General features: G+C 47.1%; 1 protein-coding gene across 1 annotated transcript; it reads left to right on the top strand.

Moving 5' to 3' along the window:
• The first annotated feature begins 6,515 nt into the window (after positions 1-6,515).
• Positions 6,516-10,861, top strand: LOC142775789 (uncharacterized). The gene is made up of 3 exons (XM_075877843.1): positions 6,516-7,139; positions 9,506-9,572; positions 10,666-10,861. Exons 1-3 carry the CDS (start codon positions 6,531-6,533, stop codon positions 10,671-10,673), a joined length of 684 nt encoding a protein of 227 aa, XP_075733958.1. The 5' UTR covers positions 6,516-6,530; the 3' UTR covers positions 10,674-10,861.
• Positions 10,862-20,406: the final 9,545 nt, after the last annotated feature.

The following is a 20,406-nucleotide window of genomic DNA, read 5'->3' as shown; positions in this document are numbered from 1 at the left end:
ATCTCCCCCCCCCCCCCGCCCAAACACAACCCCACGAGAGAGGACTGGTAGGCGTCCCCGCTCGGCTGTCAGGACTTGAAGGCCCAGAAGGCCATCGTTCAACGGACACGGATGGCGTTGCTTGACAATGGAGCTCCGGAATAGGGGCTCTACCTAGTGATATGAGGGAAGGAGGCCAATAAGGCCCGAACGCAATCGCCTTTTTGTAACCATTTGATGGTTATTAAATGTTTACCACCACTACCAACGCCAAAAGGTGGACAGCGCGCCGCTGCTTGCCGCGCGATCACGCCGACGGGTGGAACACCACCGCGGCATGCTTCCCGCTAGAGTGTGCGCACCTTTCCCGGCCGTCGTCAGCATTGCGGGTTAGCGAAGCTGATCGCGTTCGCGAGTGGCGACGTCGTGCCTGCAACGCCGTCGAGGCGCGAGCCAGGGAAGCCGAACGCAAGCGTCGGCAGTGGAAGACAAACGGCACCGACAAGGTGCGACTAAGAACGCCGATCGCGTTCGAAAATAGAGGCGGTGCGTGGGTAACACTGACGAGACGCGAGACGAGGAAGCCAAGCACAAGCGTCTTCAACGCGTCCCTCCTCCCGTGTAATTGCGTCTCAAACAAATGTTTACTACAGAAAACTCTACACCGAGCTTCGCTTTAAACCGTTCTTTTAGCAGCTACGTCGACGCCCGTTTCAGCCGGGTCAATGCCGTGCGCACCGCTGCTGCTTCGCATCCCATCAGGGTTCCCTTCGGGAATATGGTCCGTAGTTGTTTTTTTGAGTGTTGTTGACCGTGGCCTGGAGACTGCATTAGACTCAGCGGTAGTGAAAACCTTGAGATATGGGGACGATTTCATGTTTTTTGTTGAGGACTTACGGTGTGTATGCACTAGGACCGATGTTTTGAAGGTTTTCAAAGAGTTGGGATTCGGGCTGGAGTTTACCTGTGAAGTTCCCGGCAAGAGTTGCCTACAGTTCTTAGATTTGAGCATATCTTTTGGTGGAAGTCACGTATGTTGGATGTACGCCCTCCGTTGTGTCAGACCTATCATCGACTTGCGTTCGGGTATTTCTAAAATATTAAAGAACGGTGTTGTGATGGCCTGTCTGGGAGCGTCACTCAAGAAGTTGTGCCCACACCGCCTGCAAGAGAGTTTTTCACGGCAGGTTGAGATGATTCGGCAGTCTAAGTTCCCAGAACGCCAATTAGCGTTCCTAAGCAAAGGTTCTTGCAAAGGTTGAAGTTGGAAACGTGGGGTATAAGCCGAATAAAACGGACTGAAGGGGCTCCGTCTGTAAGCATTCCGTAAGTTCACGGGGTTTCCCATAAGCTGAAGAAAATTGGGGACAGGTTCGGATGTAGTGTGGTTTTTTTTCTGCCGCAGACAAGCTTGGCCGGATTTGTGCAGCTGTAGGTAAGAAGTTATCTAGACAGGGCGAGCGGGTGTACGGTGCGACATCAAGCACCTTGAAAAATTGGTCGAGTGTGCCAAAAAGGTAGTTTATGATACACCACCATCTTGGAGAAAATGCTATGTCAGGCAGACGGGACAGTGTGTAAGCAATAGATTGTTAGACGATAAGGTGTCCTTGAGGGAGCACCTTGTTCAAATCTTTCGTTACACTTCAGGGAGGTGCGGCTGCGTACCCTTGCTATCAGATACCAGGGTGCTCGCAAGAATGAAAGGAAAAATTGCACGAGAAATAGAGCAAGCATATTTTATTATAGATTAGGTGACACATGCGTGGCAAAGCGCTCAATCACGGTACATACCACTTAAATAGAATGCTTGAGTGCTTGCCACTAAAAGGATTTATTTTCTGTAAATATGACTTGTGACATTGCTGACCAGTATATATATATATATATATATATATATATATATATATATATATATATATATATATATATATATATATATATATATATATATATATATATATATATATATATATATATATATATATATATATATATATATATATAAGCTTGAAGTTTACGCTTGTCCTTCTCTCGTGTTTATTTTTCGCGCCATAAGCTACGTTAGGAACGAACCAACTTGCCCAGCAAGTCACTCTGCTATCAGCCATATTGCAGGGTGCAAGGGCCTTCCGTTCAACTGGCCTCTGTATACACCTGTCGCAGATAACTTGAAACGTGGGAGGGGAAGGGGGGGGGAGCTTCTTTTTCGTTTAGCTGTTACGAACGTCGCTGAACGTCGCAACTGCCAGCCGCCATTCACGGTTGCATGCTTACAACCGCCATCTTTAGACTGGTTCAACGTACGAGCTTTCCGACCTGACGGTTCTATTGCTTATGCAGCAACTATAGCACTAAAGAAGTTCATGTTAAGGCCACTCATCCTTATCATGTTGGTATGGAGCTGTGTTCGTCGACTCGGATCACACAGTGCTGTTCAGCTGGATCACACTGCTGTACGTAAGCACACTCTTCAATGTTTTCAATTGCTTTCGCTATCATTTGTTAAAATAATTACGTTCTCACGCTGCGTTATGTGAGTGCTGATGGAAGACTCACGAGTCAGGTCAGATGCAGTTTTTTGTTCGGGGCGAAACTCCTTATGGCGTGGTTTGTGTGTTCCCGTTGTGGGTAACGCCCCTCGTTAATTCTTGAACCGGCCATAGAGAGTGGTACATGTTCTATATGCTAAAAATGCAAATTGCACGACACTAGAAGGCGTTACTTGTAGAAAAGAAGGATTGACGTCACACGTACGAAAGCAGAGAAAGACGATCACGCGACTACACTCACGTGTTCTTCGGTGGTGCCGTACGCCAGGCGGCGCTCTATAGTACAATAAAAGCGCTGTTTTGGCGTGCGACGGAGCATGGAGAAGGCTGCTGAGCGGCGTGCGCGCAGGGCGGCGGCGGCTCGCGTTCGAAGGAGGGACCCCGACGTGCGGGCGCGCGAGGCAGAAGCGCGCCGCGAGGACACTGCTGTACAGCAACGGGAGGCCGAAGCGGCGTGCGGACCTAGCTTCGCCCCACTCTTCATCATACACTCCGTGAATATGCTGTCATTTTTTTGCGTATGCCGGAAAGATAGCTGAATTCTGCGTCGCTCAGCGCAATTGACGGCATGCTGACACACTTTTCGTTTTCCCTTCGGATGTGAACGGCTTCAATCACTTCTCTTGCTAACTGATTTTTTATGATGCGACAGTATCATTGTGTCGTTGAAGAAGGGTACCTTTTGAGGTGCATCGGCTCCTCAGGACAATTAGTGAATAAAGTTCGTTGACTGACTGACTGACTAACGCAGCCGCATTCGTGACAATGAGCGGCGAGGGAGTACGATTCTGACTCTGATAATGAGCGTTCGTGTTCTCGAAGGCGAACGTTGATGCATCTTCCGCTTTGGCCACAATAAGGTAAGCCGCTGAAGGTAATCCGTGCGCCGTAATAAAAAAAAGTAAAGTGCTCAAGGTTTAATGCAGTGCGAGAAAAACAACAATTCATTGCTGATATGGAACCAGCGGCAAGATTGCGACCCTCTACCCCTTCAAGGTGATCACGAGAGAGCCGGTAATCGGCTTTAAAGGGGAAGGGTTGCAATCTTGTCGTTATATATCAGCAACGAATGGTTGTTTCGCTCACCGCGAGATGACGCGAAAAGAGACTATGGTTGCTCCCGCTCCCGCTTGAACGCGCTTCCACAAGCCGCCGGAGCACGCAGGCCACGCGTCGCTGTGTTCCCTTTCATGAAAATTGACACTGTACATCAGCGAGACGGCCTCCCTTGTGGCCATGTGTAAGGCCATGTCTCGGAAGCTGGACAGGTTGATCGTACTCCGCATGGTTGTGAAGCAGCATCAAGACCATGCGTGGTACATGCTTGTCACGATCACTGGGGTCGACGTACAATGTTCCTTCGAATGCGTGTGCTTTACAGAAACTTAGCTGAGCATTTATTACACTACACTTTTAATGACTAATGATTGCACAGGAAACGATGCCATGTACTCGTTCAGCGATTGTTCATTCTGCTGCGATGCTCCGCAGCGCTTGCTCGCATTCCCAATACCATTCCGCCAATCAACCTCATTATTACACTAAGGAATCATTTATGCCTAAGAAAATTACTAGTATTTTTGGTGGGTGGCCGTATTCAGTTCATACCATTAATTTGTCTTCAAGCATGCAGTTTCCATAAAATCGAACACGGAAGGGTACTACAAGCTCCCACGGTTGTCGGACAAGGACGTCAAAAACGTCTTACAGGTAAGTGGCAGTGTAACTTCAATTCTGAAAGATTATTCCCCTAAATAACCTTCGTGTAACTTAAGTGCGAAGTTACCCAGAAAGCTTATTTTCACTTGCGATCAAAATAGCAATTGATTAACAATGTCTTGTATTTACTGCAGCTACTCTGGGGCTGTCTTTATCGGATTTTGTTTGGTGCCACGTCCCACACTCTTTTGTGCTCCCGCACATATAAGATTTTGCTGCAAGAACCGCAGAAGTGTTTATCAGATCATAACTACGCAGCGGAACAGTCACTCATTGCGAATGCTTATCGTGAAAAATCGAAGTTCATAAGCTATAGCTAGTGTGTCGTGAGGGTTTCCTACGAAGACTTTAACCGAACTTTTTCCAATGAGGCATTGATGTCCATGTAATATATAGAATGACAGTCACATTTGAAAAGCTCTTACATAAGATGTTTGTGATGAAATTTCTTTCTTTTTTTTGCAGGGTGCTGATGGTTTTCTGTTCGTTGTGAGCTCTGACTGCGGTCGCATCCTGTTTATGTCGGAGTCGGTGCAACAGACGCTCAACTTCACTAAGGTGAGGGAGAAAGTACCGCAACATTTTATCACATGCATCTCGGTCTCGGCATAAAATACGTGGCTGATCCCTCTATTTAGGAATCATTATAACACAAACATATCTAAACATATCTGAAGCATATATAAACATTCTGGAAGAAATCTACAGGGGATCAACTGCTACCATAGTGCTTCATAAAGAAAGCAACAGAATACCAATCAAGAAGGGTGTAAGGCAGGGGGACACAATCTCCCCAATGCTATTTACCGCGTGCTTACAGGAGGTTTTCAGAAGCCTAGAATGGGAACAGTTAGGAATAAGAGTCAATGGAGAATACCTTAGTAACCTGCGCTTCGCCGATGACAATGCATTGCTGAGTAACTCGGGGGACGAATTGCAACTCATGATTATGGAGTTAGACAAGGAGAGCAGAAAGGTGGGTCTTAAAATTAATCTGCAGAAAACGAAAGTAATGTACAACAACCTCGGCAAGGAGCAGCGCTTCGAGATAGGTAATAATGCACTTGAAGTTGTAAAAGACTATGTTTACTTAGGGCAGGTAATAACCGCGCAGCCCAACCACGAGATTGAAGTAACTAGAAGAATAAGAATGGGGTGGAGCACATTCGGCAAGCACTCTCAAGTTATGAAAGGTAGATTGCCACTATCCCTCAAGAGGAAGGTATATAACAGCTGTATCTTGCCGGTACTTAGCTACGGAGCAGAAACCTGGAGACTTACAAAGAGGGTTCAGCTTAAATTGAGGACGACGCAGCGAGCAATGGAAAAAAAAATGGTAGGTGTAACCTTAAGAGACAAGAGAGCAAAGTGGATTAGGGAACAAACGGGGGTTAAGGATATCATAGCTGAAATCAAGAAGAAGAAATGGACATGGGCAGGGCATGTAGCGCGTAGACAGGATAACCGCCGGTCATTAAGGGTAACTGACTGGATTCCCAGAGAAGGGAAGCGGGTTAGGGGAAGACAGAAGGTTAGGTGGGCAGATGAGATTAATAAGTTTGCGGGTATAAATTGGCAGCAGCAAGCACAGGACCGGGTTAACTGGCGGAACATGGGAGAGGCCCTTGTCCTGCAGTGGACGTAGTCAGACTAATGATGATGATGATGATGATGATGATAACACAAACGAGAAACGCGTCCTCGCCGAGATAGTTGAGCATTCATTGCGCCTTGTTTCATCACGAGGGCGAGAGAATGAGGGCTGCAGTAACAAATTGAAACATTGCGCGAAGAAAGACAAGCTGCCCAAAATATGCAGCGCGAACCTCAAGCAGAACGCACGCATGAATTGAGAATATGCAGGATGAATTCGGACAAACAACTGTCAAAGTTTTTTCTTGGTGTATGAGCAGCACGCTTCTTTTGTAAACGCGGCCGCGGTAGCGATCGAATTGGCGTTGGTTCTCTCTTCAACTATGCTGTAACTTCAAAGCAAACGTACGGGCCCCGCCGCGGCGGTCTAGTGGCTAAGGTACTCGGCTGCTGTCTCGCAGGCCGCGGGATGGAATCCCGGCGGCGACGGATCCATTTCTGATGGACGCGGAAATGCTGTAGGCTTGTGTGCTCAGATTTCGGTGCGCGTTGAAGAACCCCAGGTGGCCGAAATTTCGGGAGCCCTCTACTACGGCGCCTCTCATAATCATATGGTGATTTTGGGACGTTAAACCCCACATATTTTGGACGTTAAACCCCACGAGTGGGCACGGTGGAGCGGCAACGATGCGGTCGCTCAGAAATCCGATTTTGCTTTTTGTGCAGTTAGTCGCCTGGTTTGGAACATTACCACCGCGTGCGAATCCAGCGCGTGCCAACTACTCTTCACCGGTGTTGCTGGCGGCCCCGATCTGGATGAACACGCCCCTGCGTCATCTGCCACTATCTGACGGTGGCATCCTTTCCATCGTCACCTGGTCCACAACACTGCGGGCGACTGCAGCGACGCAAGAGCATATAAAGACCACGGAATTCTCCTGTTCCTTCAGTGGGCACGGTGGAGCGGCAACGATGCGGTCGCTCAGAAATCCGATTTTGCTTTTTGTGCAGTTAGTCGCCTGGTTTGGAACATTACCACCGCGTGCGAATCCAGCGCGTGCCAACTACTCTTCACCGGTGTTGCTGGCGGCCCCGATCTGGATGAACACGCCCCTGCGTCATCTGCCACTATCTGACGGTGGCATCCTTTCCATCGTCACCTGGTCCACAACACTGCGGGCGACTGCAGCGACGCAAGAGCATATAAAGACCACGGAATTCTCCTGTTCCTTCAGTGGGCACGGTGGAGCGGCAACGATGCGGTCGCTCAGAAATCCGATTTTGCTTTTTGTGCAGGTCAGTAAACCTCCTTCTCTCTACTGTAAGCGAACCAGTAACGTCTGTCTGCTGCTCCTACCGTGCCCAAGTGTCATATTTGAATGTGTGTGCGAATGCGTGCATGTCACAAAGCTTCTACTATGTTGTGGAGACGTTGAACTAAACCCTGGCCCTGCAAATACTAACAAAGAAATACTAGACGCGATCGCTAAGCTATCTGAAAAAGGTGATCACCGTCACGATGAGCTAATGGAAGCTCTTGCCGACCTAAAGACTAAACAGGAGGCATTAGCGCAAACTGTTGCTGATTTAACGGAAAGGTTGTCGGCGGTGGAAGCTTTCGTCGAGTCATGCGACGGTTCTGCAGTAGTCAGTGATGTGCCACGTCTAATCGCTGAAACTGTCAAGGTGCAAGGCCAGACACTCAGTGCCCGACTGGACGATCTTGAAGACAGGTCCAGACGAGAGAACGTATTGTTTTTTGGTATATCGGACAGCCCTAATGAGACGTGGGCTCAGTCTGAAGGCCATGTTCGTGATCTACTCTCCCGACACCTTGACATGCACATTTCTGACTCCGAAGTTTCCCGAGCACATAGGTTAGGAAGTTACGCCGCTAAAAAAGCTCGGCCAATTATCGTCAAATTTTCGTCATTTAAGGTTAGAGATGCTATCCTGATGCAGAGACAAAAATTCAAAGGAACTGGTGTATCAGCTAGCGAAGATTTTTGCAAAAGCACGCGAAACTCAAGGAAGAAATTAATGGAATTTGCTAAGGCAGCCGGGCAACCGTATTTGCTACGCGTTAACAAACTGGTCATGAACAAGAAAACTTACGTTTACTGCGCAGAAAGCGACAGCGTTCGCGAAATCAATTCACCCCAAGCTAAGGACAAAGAACCCTCTCTACCTGCACGTGCTGACACTTCTAGCACCTCATAGCTACGCCCGTCTCGTTGCTGCGCAGGAAACGCTTCTTTTTTCTTTTCTAATGTGCGCAGCGTCCTGAATAAACGCGTCGAACTGTCTTCTGCTATTGATTCCTGTCCGCTGATATTGTTGGTCTGACAGAGACTTGGCTTTCTACAAAAGTAAGAAATGAAGAAATATTGGATTGTGAGAAGCACTACAAATTTTACCGATGCGACCGCGATTACCGGTCTGGTGGGGGTGTTCTGCTGGCGGTTGCCGATAATCTTGCCTCTCATATTATTCCTGTTATGTCTTCACTTGAACTTGTTTGTGTTCGCGTGCTCATTGATTCTCGCGAAATAATATTTTGTATTTGCTATCGATCACCAACTGCATCATCATCCTTTTGCAATGACTTGCATGATGTTGTCAATCAGCTGTTCGTCAGATACCCGAGATCACCTTTGTTCATTCTTGGCGATTTCAACTTTCCCGACATCATGTGGGAAAGAGACCCGGTTACCTTAAAGCACAACTCAGGTGAAAGTAGGGAATTTTTGAATTTTTGTCACGACTTCAACTTTACCCAGCTTGTTGACTTTCCTACTCGCGTTACTCCCACTTCCGCTAGCGTATTAGATCTAGTACTTACCAGTACACCTGACCTAGCTTCACCCTTCACTCATCTACCGGGAATTAGCGACCATTGCATAATCCACTTCACAATAAAAGCACGGGTTTCCATCAAGAAAAGAACAAAAATTATCCAAGACTATAGCAAAGCGGACTTTCATGGAATGAATACAGAGTTACAATCTTTTGTTGACCTATTCTTTGCTGGTTTTGAGCAGCGATCTGTTGAACAGAACTGGCTAGACTATAAGAACAAACTGCTAGCCCTAATTGACCGATTTGTACCTAAGAGAAAAGTTTCATCGAATCCTCGTTCTCCGTGGTTCAATAACACGTTGAAACGCATGCGCAATAAAAAGAAGCGGCTATTCAGACGCGCCAAATCAACAGCCAGAACAGACCATTGGTCTTTTTATCAGACATTTAACAGAGAATTCTGTACTGCGCTTTCGAAAGCCAAAAAAGTATTTTTCGATGAAACTCTTCCTTCGCTGCTGCGCTCTAATCCACGTAAGTTTTGGAGCATCATTAGCGGAACTACAACGCGACATATCCAATTAATACAGTCTGATGTCCCAGTCGCTCTTAGCGAGTGCTGCAACGTTCTGAGTAATGTATTTGCTGCACACTTTCAGAACAGCATCCCAACTATATTTCCACAGTTAACAAGCACCGATTTCTTGCCAATGGACCCTATTATCATTGATGCAGTTGGTGTCGAAAAACTTGTTGGAAACTTGACAGTGTCATCATCAGCTGGTCCAGATTGCATTTCGTCAAAAATGTTGAAGTGTACTCAAGTCTATTCTTCTTTAATATTGTCAAAACTTTTTGAACAGTCATTACAGACGTCCACACTGCCATCTGACTGGAAGACTGGGAAGGTGGTCCCTGTGCATAAATCTGGTGATGTACATTCCCCCAATAACTACCGTCCCATATCGTTAACATCCATTCCAGTGAAAATCTTAGAGCATGTCATTTACTCGCACCTCATTGAATTCCTTGAATCTAATTCCTTCTTTAGCATTTATCAGCATGGCTTCCGTAAGACAGTTTCATGCGAAACACAGTTGCTGTGTTTTACTAACGACTTGTTTATTAACGCAGATCTTGAATTTGATACTGACTGCATATACTTAGATTTCGCTAAAGCATTTGACTCCGTTTCACACGCACTAATCATTTTCAAACTTACTCAGCTTAACATCGACCCCAATGTACTTACATGGATTAAAGAATTCCTCTCTAACCGCAGCCAGTACGTGACAGCTAATAATTTTTGTTCACCTAATTCCGCAGTATCATCTGGTGTACCGCAAGGGTCCGTTTTAGGGCCACTCCTTTTCTTAATTTACATTAATGATCTTCCTTCTTGTGTTTCTTCTTCTACTGTCCGACTCTTTGCAGACGACTGCGTCCTCTACCAGAAAATAACCAGTCATGTCGATCACCTTAACCTTCAACGCGACCTAGATAGCATATTCGCATGGTGTAACACATGGTTCATGACACTTAACATATCTAAATGCAAGAGCATGCAAGTTTCACGTCGCACTACCACCCACTGTCCGCGTACTTATTCCCTCAATAACATTCCATTACCATCTGTTGACAATTACAAATACCTTGGTGTTCACATATCTTCTAATCTTTCCTGGAATAAACACACAGAATATATGATTAACAACGCTAACCGCATGCTTGGTTATCTGCGCCGTAACTTTTCCTCTGCGCCATCGTCACTCAAGTTAACACTGTATAAAACATTGGTCAGACCAAAATTAGAGTACGCATGCGCCATATGGGACCCAACTCATGCCATTCTCATTCAATCTCTCGAAACCACTCAGAATCGCGCAGCACGTTTCATTTTATCGAATTATTCACGTCATTCCAGTGTCACATCCATGAAGAGCACCCTAAACTTGCCTGATCTTTCATTGCGCCGCACATTGTCTCGCCTTAACCTTTTTCACAAAATCTATCATTATAACAGCCATTTGAAGGACGCCCTGTTTCATCCACCTCGCTTCATATCACCAAGGATGGATCATCGCTTTAAGGTGGGCCTACCATCCTGTCGCACCAGACTATATAATGATTCATTCGTGCCAAGGACAAGCGCCGCCTGGAACCACCTTCCCGCCTCCATCGCCTGTATAACGGACCAAAAAGACTTCAAGCTCGCCATACATGATGCCCTGTAGAATTTTTCTTTTTTTCCTGTTTTCTGTTTTTTTTAACTTTTTAACTGCACTTACGATTGTTCAAACCACTCCTTTCTGTAGTGCCTTCGGGCCTTGAAAGTACCTTTAATAAATAAATAAATAAATAAATAAATATCAATCATCAAGCAAACTTAAGGCAAAAACATAAGATGTACAAAGAACCCAAATCTCGAGATAAGCGTGCGCGCGAGTGAGCCATCCCGCTAAAGAACATCTAACGCACTTTGGCCACGCCGACCACGCTATGTGGAGGCGCTGGGGAGCCTTCATGGACGCGCCTTGGAGCCGGCGCGCACATGCACAGCGACGCACGGGTTGGCATGGCTCGACGACCTTTGGAGCGCGCCCGCTCAACGTGTACCCGTCGTGCCGTATCGCTGCTGATTACTAAAACGTGCTGAAGTTTGCAAGCTCTGAGCACTGCCAGTGGTACATGATACATATAAATGGTTCTCTGGTAACATGTTGGAGAAGGGTCGCTCTATGGTTGAATGGTTAGCGTCGCGCACTGTGGAGTGCAAGGTCGCTGGTTCGGCACGCCGTATACTTTTCCATCTCGTTTTTTTAATGCGAAACATTTCTTAGCAAACATCAGCAACTCTGAGCGTATCTATCTATCTATCTATCTATCTATCTATCTATCTATCTATCTATCTATCTATCTATCTATCTATCTATCTATCTATCTATCTATCTATCTATCTATCTATCTATCTATCTATCTATCTATCTATCTATCTATCTATCTATCTATCTATCTATCTATCTATCTATCTATCTATCTATCTATATATCTATCTATCTATCTATCTATCTATGATTGATATGTGGGGTTTAACGTCCCAAAACCACCATATGATTATGAGAGACGCCGTAGTGGAGGGCTCCGGAAATTTCGACCACCTGGGGTTCTTTAACGTGCACCCAAATCTGAGCACACGGGCCTACAACATTTCCGCCTCCATCGGAAATGCAGCCGCCGCAGCCGGGATTCGAACCCGCGACCTGCGGGTCAGCAGCCGAGTACGTTAGCCACTAGACCACCACGGCGGGGCTATCTATCTATCTATCTATCTATCTATCTATCTATCTATCTATCTATCTATCTATCTATCTATCTATCTATCTATCTATCTATCTATCTATCTATCTATCTATCTATCTATCTATCTATCTATCTATCTATCTATCTATCTATCTATCTATCTATCTATCTATCTATCTATCTATCTATCTATCTATCTATCTATCTATCTATCTATCTATCTATCTATCTATCTATCTATCTATCTATCTATCTATCTATCTATCTATCTATCTATCTATCTATCTATCTATCTATGTAGCCGCCTACGTCTTTTAGCTCTCCTGGCCGTTTCGATAATGGTATCAATACCAAACTTGGTATGGCATAGCATGACTGTATGAAGAACATATTTAACTGAACTGAACATATCTTATGTGAATCATGTCGTATCAACTCGCCCAAGCAACCACGTTAGATATTTAACTAGTCATACCATGAGAATCAAGACATGTGTGTCGTGATTTGCATTTCGTGGTCCTGCAGCTCTAGCGGTGGTTTCGTTCGCATGGCATGCAGCAAAACTGGCATGGTATTGCATGATTGCACGGCGAACACAAGTGACAGATCCTAACATAAAAATCATGACATGCGTGTCATCTAACAACATGACTATATGCCACGCTCATGTTGTGCTCGCGGCCGTTTCGCTAGCGTCACATATGCCAAATTTGGTATTACGTGACGCGAACGGATGATGAAGGTATGTGACTGGTGGAAACATGATAAACATGAGATACGTGTCATGTGAGAACATGACTACATGCCACAGTCAAGACGCCAATACATTTCAACGTGACGTGGTGCACGTGCTCGCCGGCGTTCATTTCGTCGCGTAACGCCTGCGTTGCCACGCCAGGCGCCGGTGCTGCCCTATATTCGCAGGCGCGCGCCGCGCTGCCTTGCTTTGACGCATGCGCATTTCAGCGCGTCCGGCGTCCCCCCTTCACGAAAGGAGGGAGACGCAGTGTTGTCTGGGTAATGCATCGGCACGAAATGCAGCATGTTGCGTTTCGCGCCGGTTGCCATCGGGCCGCGCCGACGGACGCTCGTTGCGCCTGGCGTGAGACTATAGAGAGCTCCCGTTTTGCTAACGTAGCGTCGCTGTGCCCAGCCTGCGCGCGCGTCATCGCTACATTAGAGTATACTGGGCCCTTCTTGACGCAGTCGCGGCCGTTTTGCAAGCTCCACATATACCAAATTGGGTGGTACGTGACTTTAATTGATGAAGAAATATACGACTGGTGCAAACTTGATAATCCTGACATGAGTTTCATGTAAGAACATGGCAACATACCACGCTCATAGCGTGGTCGGGGCCGTTCCGCTAGCTCCACATATACAAAATTTGGTATCACGTGACGTGAATAATGACAAAGGTAAACGACAGATTTAAGCATGATACGGAAGTCATGTGTGACATCATTTACCTGCAACTCGTAACGTTGTGCTGATTTTAAAGCGACATATCAACTTTTCTCATGCGTACTTCGCATATCATCGATTCCCACTGTATGGGGGATCTGCCAATTTTTTTTCGTTGCAATGTGCAGGTAAATACTTCACAACGTTATATGCGTAATGGAAATACGTCACGGAGTCGTGGTGGACCTCGGCATAAAGCAATTTCATGTTTAAAAAATGTAAATAGTGCGGCAGTTCACTTATCTCGTTTTCCCTCAAAATGTAGTAGAAAACTACCCACAAGAACTGCATCGACAAGTGTTTTTGAGCGCAAAAGGTTCAAAAAATGATGTTTGATTATACTACTTCTGCTAGAGCAGGTCTTCTCTGGTGTGCTTCAAATCGACTCTATAGCATGAAAGCTATGGGTTCAGCGGCACGCCTTCGGTCATTATATAACATGTTAAGCTCAGGCACTTTGTATGTGTACTCAAAATGCATATGCTACACCAATTTTTTTATTATTGAGTTTGGTGGACCCTATCTATTTTGCAAAGTTATAATTATTTATGCAGACAATTGGGGGACACATCACACTGTCATCGACCTAGTGTTCATCAAATTTGATTTGGGTAACGTGTCTGAACATTTAGAAAACAATAACGCTAGACAAATTTTGCGATATTAAAACGCCACAGTGATAACACGTCATGTTTTGGAGTTTCCATGTCGGCTTAAATGCGTAGGAAAGTAATGGTGCCAAGTGTGATGGGCCATTCTTCTTCAAAGTTCTTCAAGCGAACGAGGTAGTGTGCACGCCGTCACGTCAAGGAAGTTTCTTTCGTCTGCCTCCAAACTCATTGGAAAGCCTTCAAGAACCCACGAACCAAGGAACTCGAGTGGCTCGTTGCCACCAAGACGCTCATTGGGTAAGCACCCATTACATAAAAAAATAACATCTCGCCTACGATTTCAAGTGCGTACGGTGTACTGCTGCAGACACGTTTTGTTAGGGCAAATAGTGGCTTCCGATGCGAATTAGCTCCTCTTCTGCGGCTTAGGCAGTAACTATATTGCCGAGATGATGAGAGATTGATAACATCTTTTGGATCCCTCTTTACCAACCTATTACGCTGATGAAAATAAATGAACTGTGACATTCTCATTGCACGCACCTAGACTGAATACTAAACGCGTGGCTGATACGCCACGCGCTCATAGCAGCACCTTGGCTGGCCAGCACTTTTGAACCATTCGAAGTGCCCTCGTCAGCTACAAGTTCTATTAGTGACACTTTGTAGCAAAGTCAGTTATGGTCTAGTATATTATAGTATAATATAGTGTAGTACAGTTAAACAAGGGTTATGGCAAATGTTGTAGGCCCGTGTGCTCAGATTTGGGTGCACGTTAAAGAACCCCAGGTGGTCTAAATTTCCGGAGCCCTCCACTACGGCGTCTCTCATAATCATATGGTGGTTTTGGGACGTTAACCCAAATCTGAGTACACGGGCCTACAACATTTCCGCCTCCATCGGAAATGCAGCCGCCGCAGCCGGGAATCGAACCCGCGTCCTGCGGGTCAGCAGCCGAGTACCTTAGCCACTAGACCACCGCGGCGGGGCAAGTTATAATAAATTGAAACTTGCTTCATTTTAGGGGCGAAACTCCTTATAGCGGCACCTGTTCGTCCCCCGTAGTACGTAACAAGTATAACATTTTGATCTCCGAGGTGGTGCCGGTGAGAGACTTCTGTGCGTTGTTGAACAATAAAAAATAGTGCTTAATGTACATGTCAATGGCTGCTAACGGGGAATCAGAGACAGGAGCATTCGGCTTTTAGTTAACGCGCAGGCTGCGATCACCATTAGCAGCCATTGGCATGTACATTGAGCACTATCTGACAAGAAAGGGTTGCTACGTTATACTCGCTGGGTGTAACCTCCTTAGTTTTAGAACGGTTTAGCGAGCGTTGAGCCGCAGTGCCATGAAGACAATGAACATGTATATACCATGAATGAACTCGAGGTGGTTAAAAATGGGAAGTAGATACGAAGCGCAAGCCGTAAGAAAGTAAAAGCCGAATTCTCCGCCTCTCATTTCCAATTAGCAGCCATTGGCATGTACATTGAGCACTATCTGACGGGAAAAGGTTGCTACGTTATACTCGCTGGGCGCAACCTCCTTGGTTTTAGAAAGGTTTAGCGAGCGTTCGGCCGCAGTGCCATGAATACAGTGAACTAGTATATATCATGAACTCGAGGTGGTTAAAGGTGGGCAGTGGACCCGAAGCGCAAGCCGTAAGAAAGTGGGCGTGTGCCACCTCTCGTTTAGTCTTTGGAATGTCCGCTGGATGGCGGTGCTTCTATATGGGGAATATATGATGAAAAGATGCGAGATGGTGGTACTTGGAGTGTTGAGTAGATGGACGAACGGACACAAAGACAGATGCATGGATGGACGCATGGATGGACGCCTGAACGGACGCAGGGGCGGCTGCATGGACGAACGCAGGGACGGACGCACGAACAGACGCACGCACGGACGGGCTGATGGACGCATGGACGGTCACACTGACGGACGCATGGACGGACGAATTCTTCGCCCCACTCTCCATCATTCACTCCGTGGATATGCTGCCATTTTTTTGTACGCACACTTTATTGCAAACGGTTTTTGTGACTGGGCGGAAGAAATGAAACCTTAGCAAATTTAATCACCAGGGTATGCATTGCTCTGCCATTGCGTTCCAGATTACCATCAAGATGTAATGAAGCATTCTTCGCAACATTTCAAAACATACATTGTTGGTTTGCCCTTGAAAGTACGCAATATTTATTTATGGAAATTACAACACAGTATCAAGAGAGAGAGAGAGTAAAACTTTATTGAAGGGGAAAGGGAGAGGGGCGTTTTAGAGCCTTTATGGTTGGGGCCCTACGTCCAGGGCTCCACTGGCCTTAGCCGCCCGCCGGACTTGATCCAGTAGTGCGAGCTGCACTCCTGGGTCCGAGCTAGCGAGGTGTGCCTCCCACTGCTCCATACTAGGTGTTAAAGGTTCGCCGAGAAAATTGGTTATGTCACTTGGTTTACGATCGCACCCCCACGATATGTGGTAGAGAGTCGGTCTTCCGCCGCACCACGGACATACAGCCGGGTAAAGAGTTGGATGTATCGCGTGTAACTTCAGTAGGTGCGGAAATACATCCGTTTGAATTTTTCTAAGGTCAGTGGCCTCTTCCCCATTAAGGGATCTGTGAGGTGTTCCACATTTTTGACGCGTGAAGCGCTGGTGAGCTAGAATCTCCCTAGGTAAAATTGGCATGGTCAATGAAAGAGATGGATTCTCCGCTCGGTTACAAAACGCACGAGCTAGAGCGTCCGCCCTTTCATTGCCTTCGAGACCTGCGTGTCCCGGGCACCAGATCAAGCGATGGTGGTGAGTGAGTTTGGATCCTAGCAACCTCAGCCCCATTGCTGGAAGGCGGCCCCTTAAAAAGAGCCGGCAGGCTTCCTGGGAGTCGGATAAAATAACTGATGGCTCCCCTCTACGCTCCTGAAACCTTAAGGCTAAGGCTATGGCCATCGTCTCCGCCTTTGTAGCCGAGGTCGTGCGTACGGAGGCACTCGTTAGCAGCGTCATGTTGTTGTCGACAACAGTAATTATGTGTCTCTGCCAATCGAAACTGGCCGCATCGACGTACGCGACATTTGAAGCTGAGCCGAATTGCTTTCGAAGCCAGTTTACCCTCGCAGTACGTCGCTCAGCGTGAAAGTCGTGATGCATATTTTTGGGCACCGGTGCGATTGAGATTCGCCTGCGGACCTCTTGGGCTACGTCGACCAGCTCCTCATCAATGTGCTGTGGGTGGGGCGAAATTCCTATTCTAGTGAGTATCGCCCTGCCTGCTGAAGTTTCACTTAGACGATTCCTCTGAGACATGAGGACTGCGGCACTGAGCTCAGCATAAGTGTTATGTATACCGAGAGCTAGGAGCCGCTCGGTCGGTGTGCTGGTGGGTAGACCAAGTGCTGCCTTAAAAGCGCTTCTAATGAGCACATCCACCTGGCTCTCCTCACTTCTGTCGAGTGAGTGGTACGGTAGGCCATACGTCACTCTGCTCAAAACTAAGGCCTGGACAAGCCGGAGAGTATCCTTTTCTTTCATGCCTTTTTTATGATAAGTGATGCGACGGATCATTCTAGCTATCTGTTTAACCGTAGTCTTTAAGGTGGTTATCGTGTGACTGGCTTTGCCATTGCTTTGGACCCAGAAGCCAAGTATACGGGCCTGAGTAACCTCGGCTATGGCATGGCCGTCTACCTGTAAGTTTATGGCACCGTTACTTTTGTAATACTTACTGTGTATTCTTATGAGTTCAGATTTTTCAGGCGCACAGCTCAGCCCACTATTTCTTGCGAACTCTGCCACAGCTGTCGCAGCAGCCTGGAGGGTCTGCTCTTTCAGCGCCAGTGAACCCTTCGTAGCCCAGAGTGTGATGTCGTCCGCATACAATGTATATCCAAGGTGCGGGATTGCTTCGAGCTCGTGAGCAAGTCTGCGCATAGCTATGTTAAAGAGCAAGGGGGAGATGACTGCCCCTTGCGGTGTGCCTTTATTTGGCATCGAGAACGGCACCGACCTCGTGTCGCCTATCCCAATAGTTGCCGTCCGCCCAGAGAGGAAGGATTTAATGTAGTTAAATGTACGCTTTCCGCAGCCGATTGTGTTGAGTTCAGAGAGAATGGCCTCGTGCGAAACATTATCAAAGGCCCCTTTGAGGTCGAGGGCCAAGACCAAATGTTCGCCTCCCCTGGGTACGCAACTCATGACCTCTTCTTTTAAAAGGAGGAAGGCATCCTGGGTTGAGAGTCCGGAGCGAAAACCAATCATGGTAGCGGGAAACAGATTTTCTTTTTCAATGTAATTTTGAAGCCGTGTCTGTACTACTCGCTCGTAGAGCTTGCCCATGCACGAAGTAAGCGAAATGGGCCGCAGGGCTCCGAGCGATGGTGCTTTACCGGGCTTTGGTATAGTTATTATTTTGGCTTCCTTCCACTCCGGAGGAACGTGACCTTGGGACCAGCAGTGGTCGTTAAGAAATTGCGTTATCTGCTCAAGAACCTCAGTGCTGAGGTTTCTTATCATAGCGTTTGTTATACCATCCGACCCCGGCGCAGAGTTCCGATTGGCTGCCTGGGCTGCCGCGAAAACCTCTTCTTTCGTGATTGCGGCGTCTAATGTGGCATTCTCGCTGCCGATGTACTCTAATGTACATGGCGGAACCACATCAGTACCGATATAACGGTCTTTAAGCGCCTGGATCAACTCTCCGTCGGTGCCGGGGTAGCTGTGTACTATTCTTTGAAGAATGCGGTTCATGGAGGACTTAGATTTGTCCGGCTCCAGCATGGACCTCAGTATCGCCCACGTCTGGCTAGTCCCTAGTGTACCGCGGAGAGAACCGCAAAACTGCACCCAACCATCGGTGGCAAGTTTCGTTGCGTATTCATTCGCTTCCTCCGACAGAGCAGCGATTCGCCTGTAGAGGCAGCGGTTGAGGCGTTGTTTTTTCCATCTCTTGATCAGGCGTCGCCTACTATCCCACATGTGCAATAGGTGCCGGTCTATCGCAGGCGCCTCAACTGTGCGCGCTATTTTCTTAGAGGTGGCATCATGCGTTTCTCGAATGAAAGCAACCCACCCACTGACATCACAGGGCGTTTGCTCCGGCAGAGGGCGCTTTCGAAAGGTCACCCAGTCTGTCATCACAACGTCACCAGCGACACGACGAACTTTTGGTGATGCTATAGAGGTGCTAAGAATATAATGGTCACTACCAAGGTTTTCATCGAGGTTTGACCACGTGGCATTTTTAATGTTGAAGGTGAAGGTCAAATCAGGGTACGTGTCCCTGCTAATGCTATTACCAAGCCTGGTGGGTGCTGTTGGCAGAGTGATAAGGGTAAAACCTAATTTAGACGTGGTGTTCTCTAATAACACTCCCTTGGGTGAATCCCGGACGTAGCCCCAAGCGGTGCTCGGAGCATTAAAGTCGCCCACCACCACTAATTGATCTCTGGTGCCAACGGCTCGAACTGCCTCGTTTAGGAGTGGGCCGAAGTCGTCATTCCGGTTTTTGGGAGGACTGTATATGTTTAAAATTTTCGTTCGTACTTTTCCTCGTTTTTGTGGGAAGACATCGATAATTTGGTGATTAATGTCAGTCTGATCGTAATGGTCTAGCGCAACTGTCATGAAGTTACTCACCAGCGCTGCAACGCGGGAGTATTTTGGATCGTATAATGTGTAATATCCCTGCAATTTGACGGGACGGTTCCCAACTTCTTGCAGGCATATTACATCAGGTGGGATTAGTGCCGAATGGATGTAATTCTGCAATGCCGCCGCTCGTTTGTGGAACGTGCGACAATTCCACTGCCAGATTTCTAGGTGGTCGGAGTTTTGCGTGGAATTAGTTCGCGCCATGGTGACTACTGCCTTTATTGGGGGGTGTCTGCTTTCTCCGTGATTCGGCGGTCCTTCGGTAGTGGACTGCTCGCGGAGGTAACACTGACCCGCTTGTTGATGGCACGCTGAATGCCTACAACTGAGTCATTAACGTATCGTCTTTGTTGTTCCGTTTCTGCTGCAAACTCTTTCCTGTACTCCGAAAACATTTGATGCATTTGCTGCATCATCTGCTCTCGGAGTTCAGACGCTGCTCGTTGCTGTTGTGATTGGAGTTCTCGCATTAAGTTTCGCAAGCTCTGCAACTGTTCCCCCATCTGTAACTGGCTAACGTGGGCCTCCTCGCTAAACCTCTGAGGTATGTCTACTTTCGCCGTTCCTCCCTCCAAAGAGTGGGCTACGGTTGCCCTGGAGATAGCATGAGTGGCGTTGTTGTTCGCCTCTAAGGCGTTAAGCCTGGCTTCAAGTTTGGTTTCTAAAGATGATATGATTTTGTGGAACTCCCGGCGTTCCTCCTTAATCTGGCATCGAAGTTTCTCGTTTTCTAAAGCA

The sequence above is a fragment of the Rhipicephalus microplus genome, chromosome 2 (genome assembly GCF_043290135.1).
Source record: "Rhipicephalus microplus isolate Deutch F79 chromosome 2, USDA_Rmic, whole genome shotgun sequence".
NCBI classification, from domain to species: domain Eukaryota; kingdom Metazoa; phylum Arthropoda; class Arachnida; order Ixodida; family Ixodidae; genus Rhipicephalus; species Rhipicephalus microplus.
This window is presented reverse-complemented; position numbering and strand designations above follow the sequence as displayed.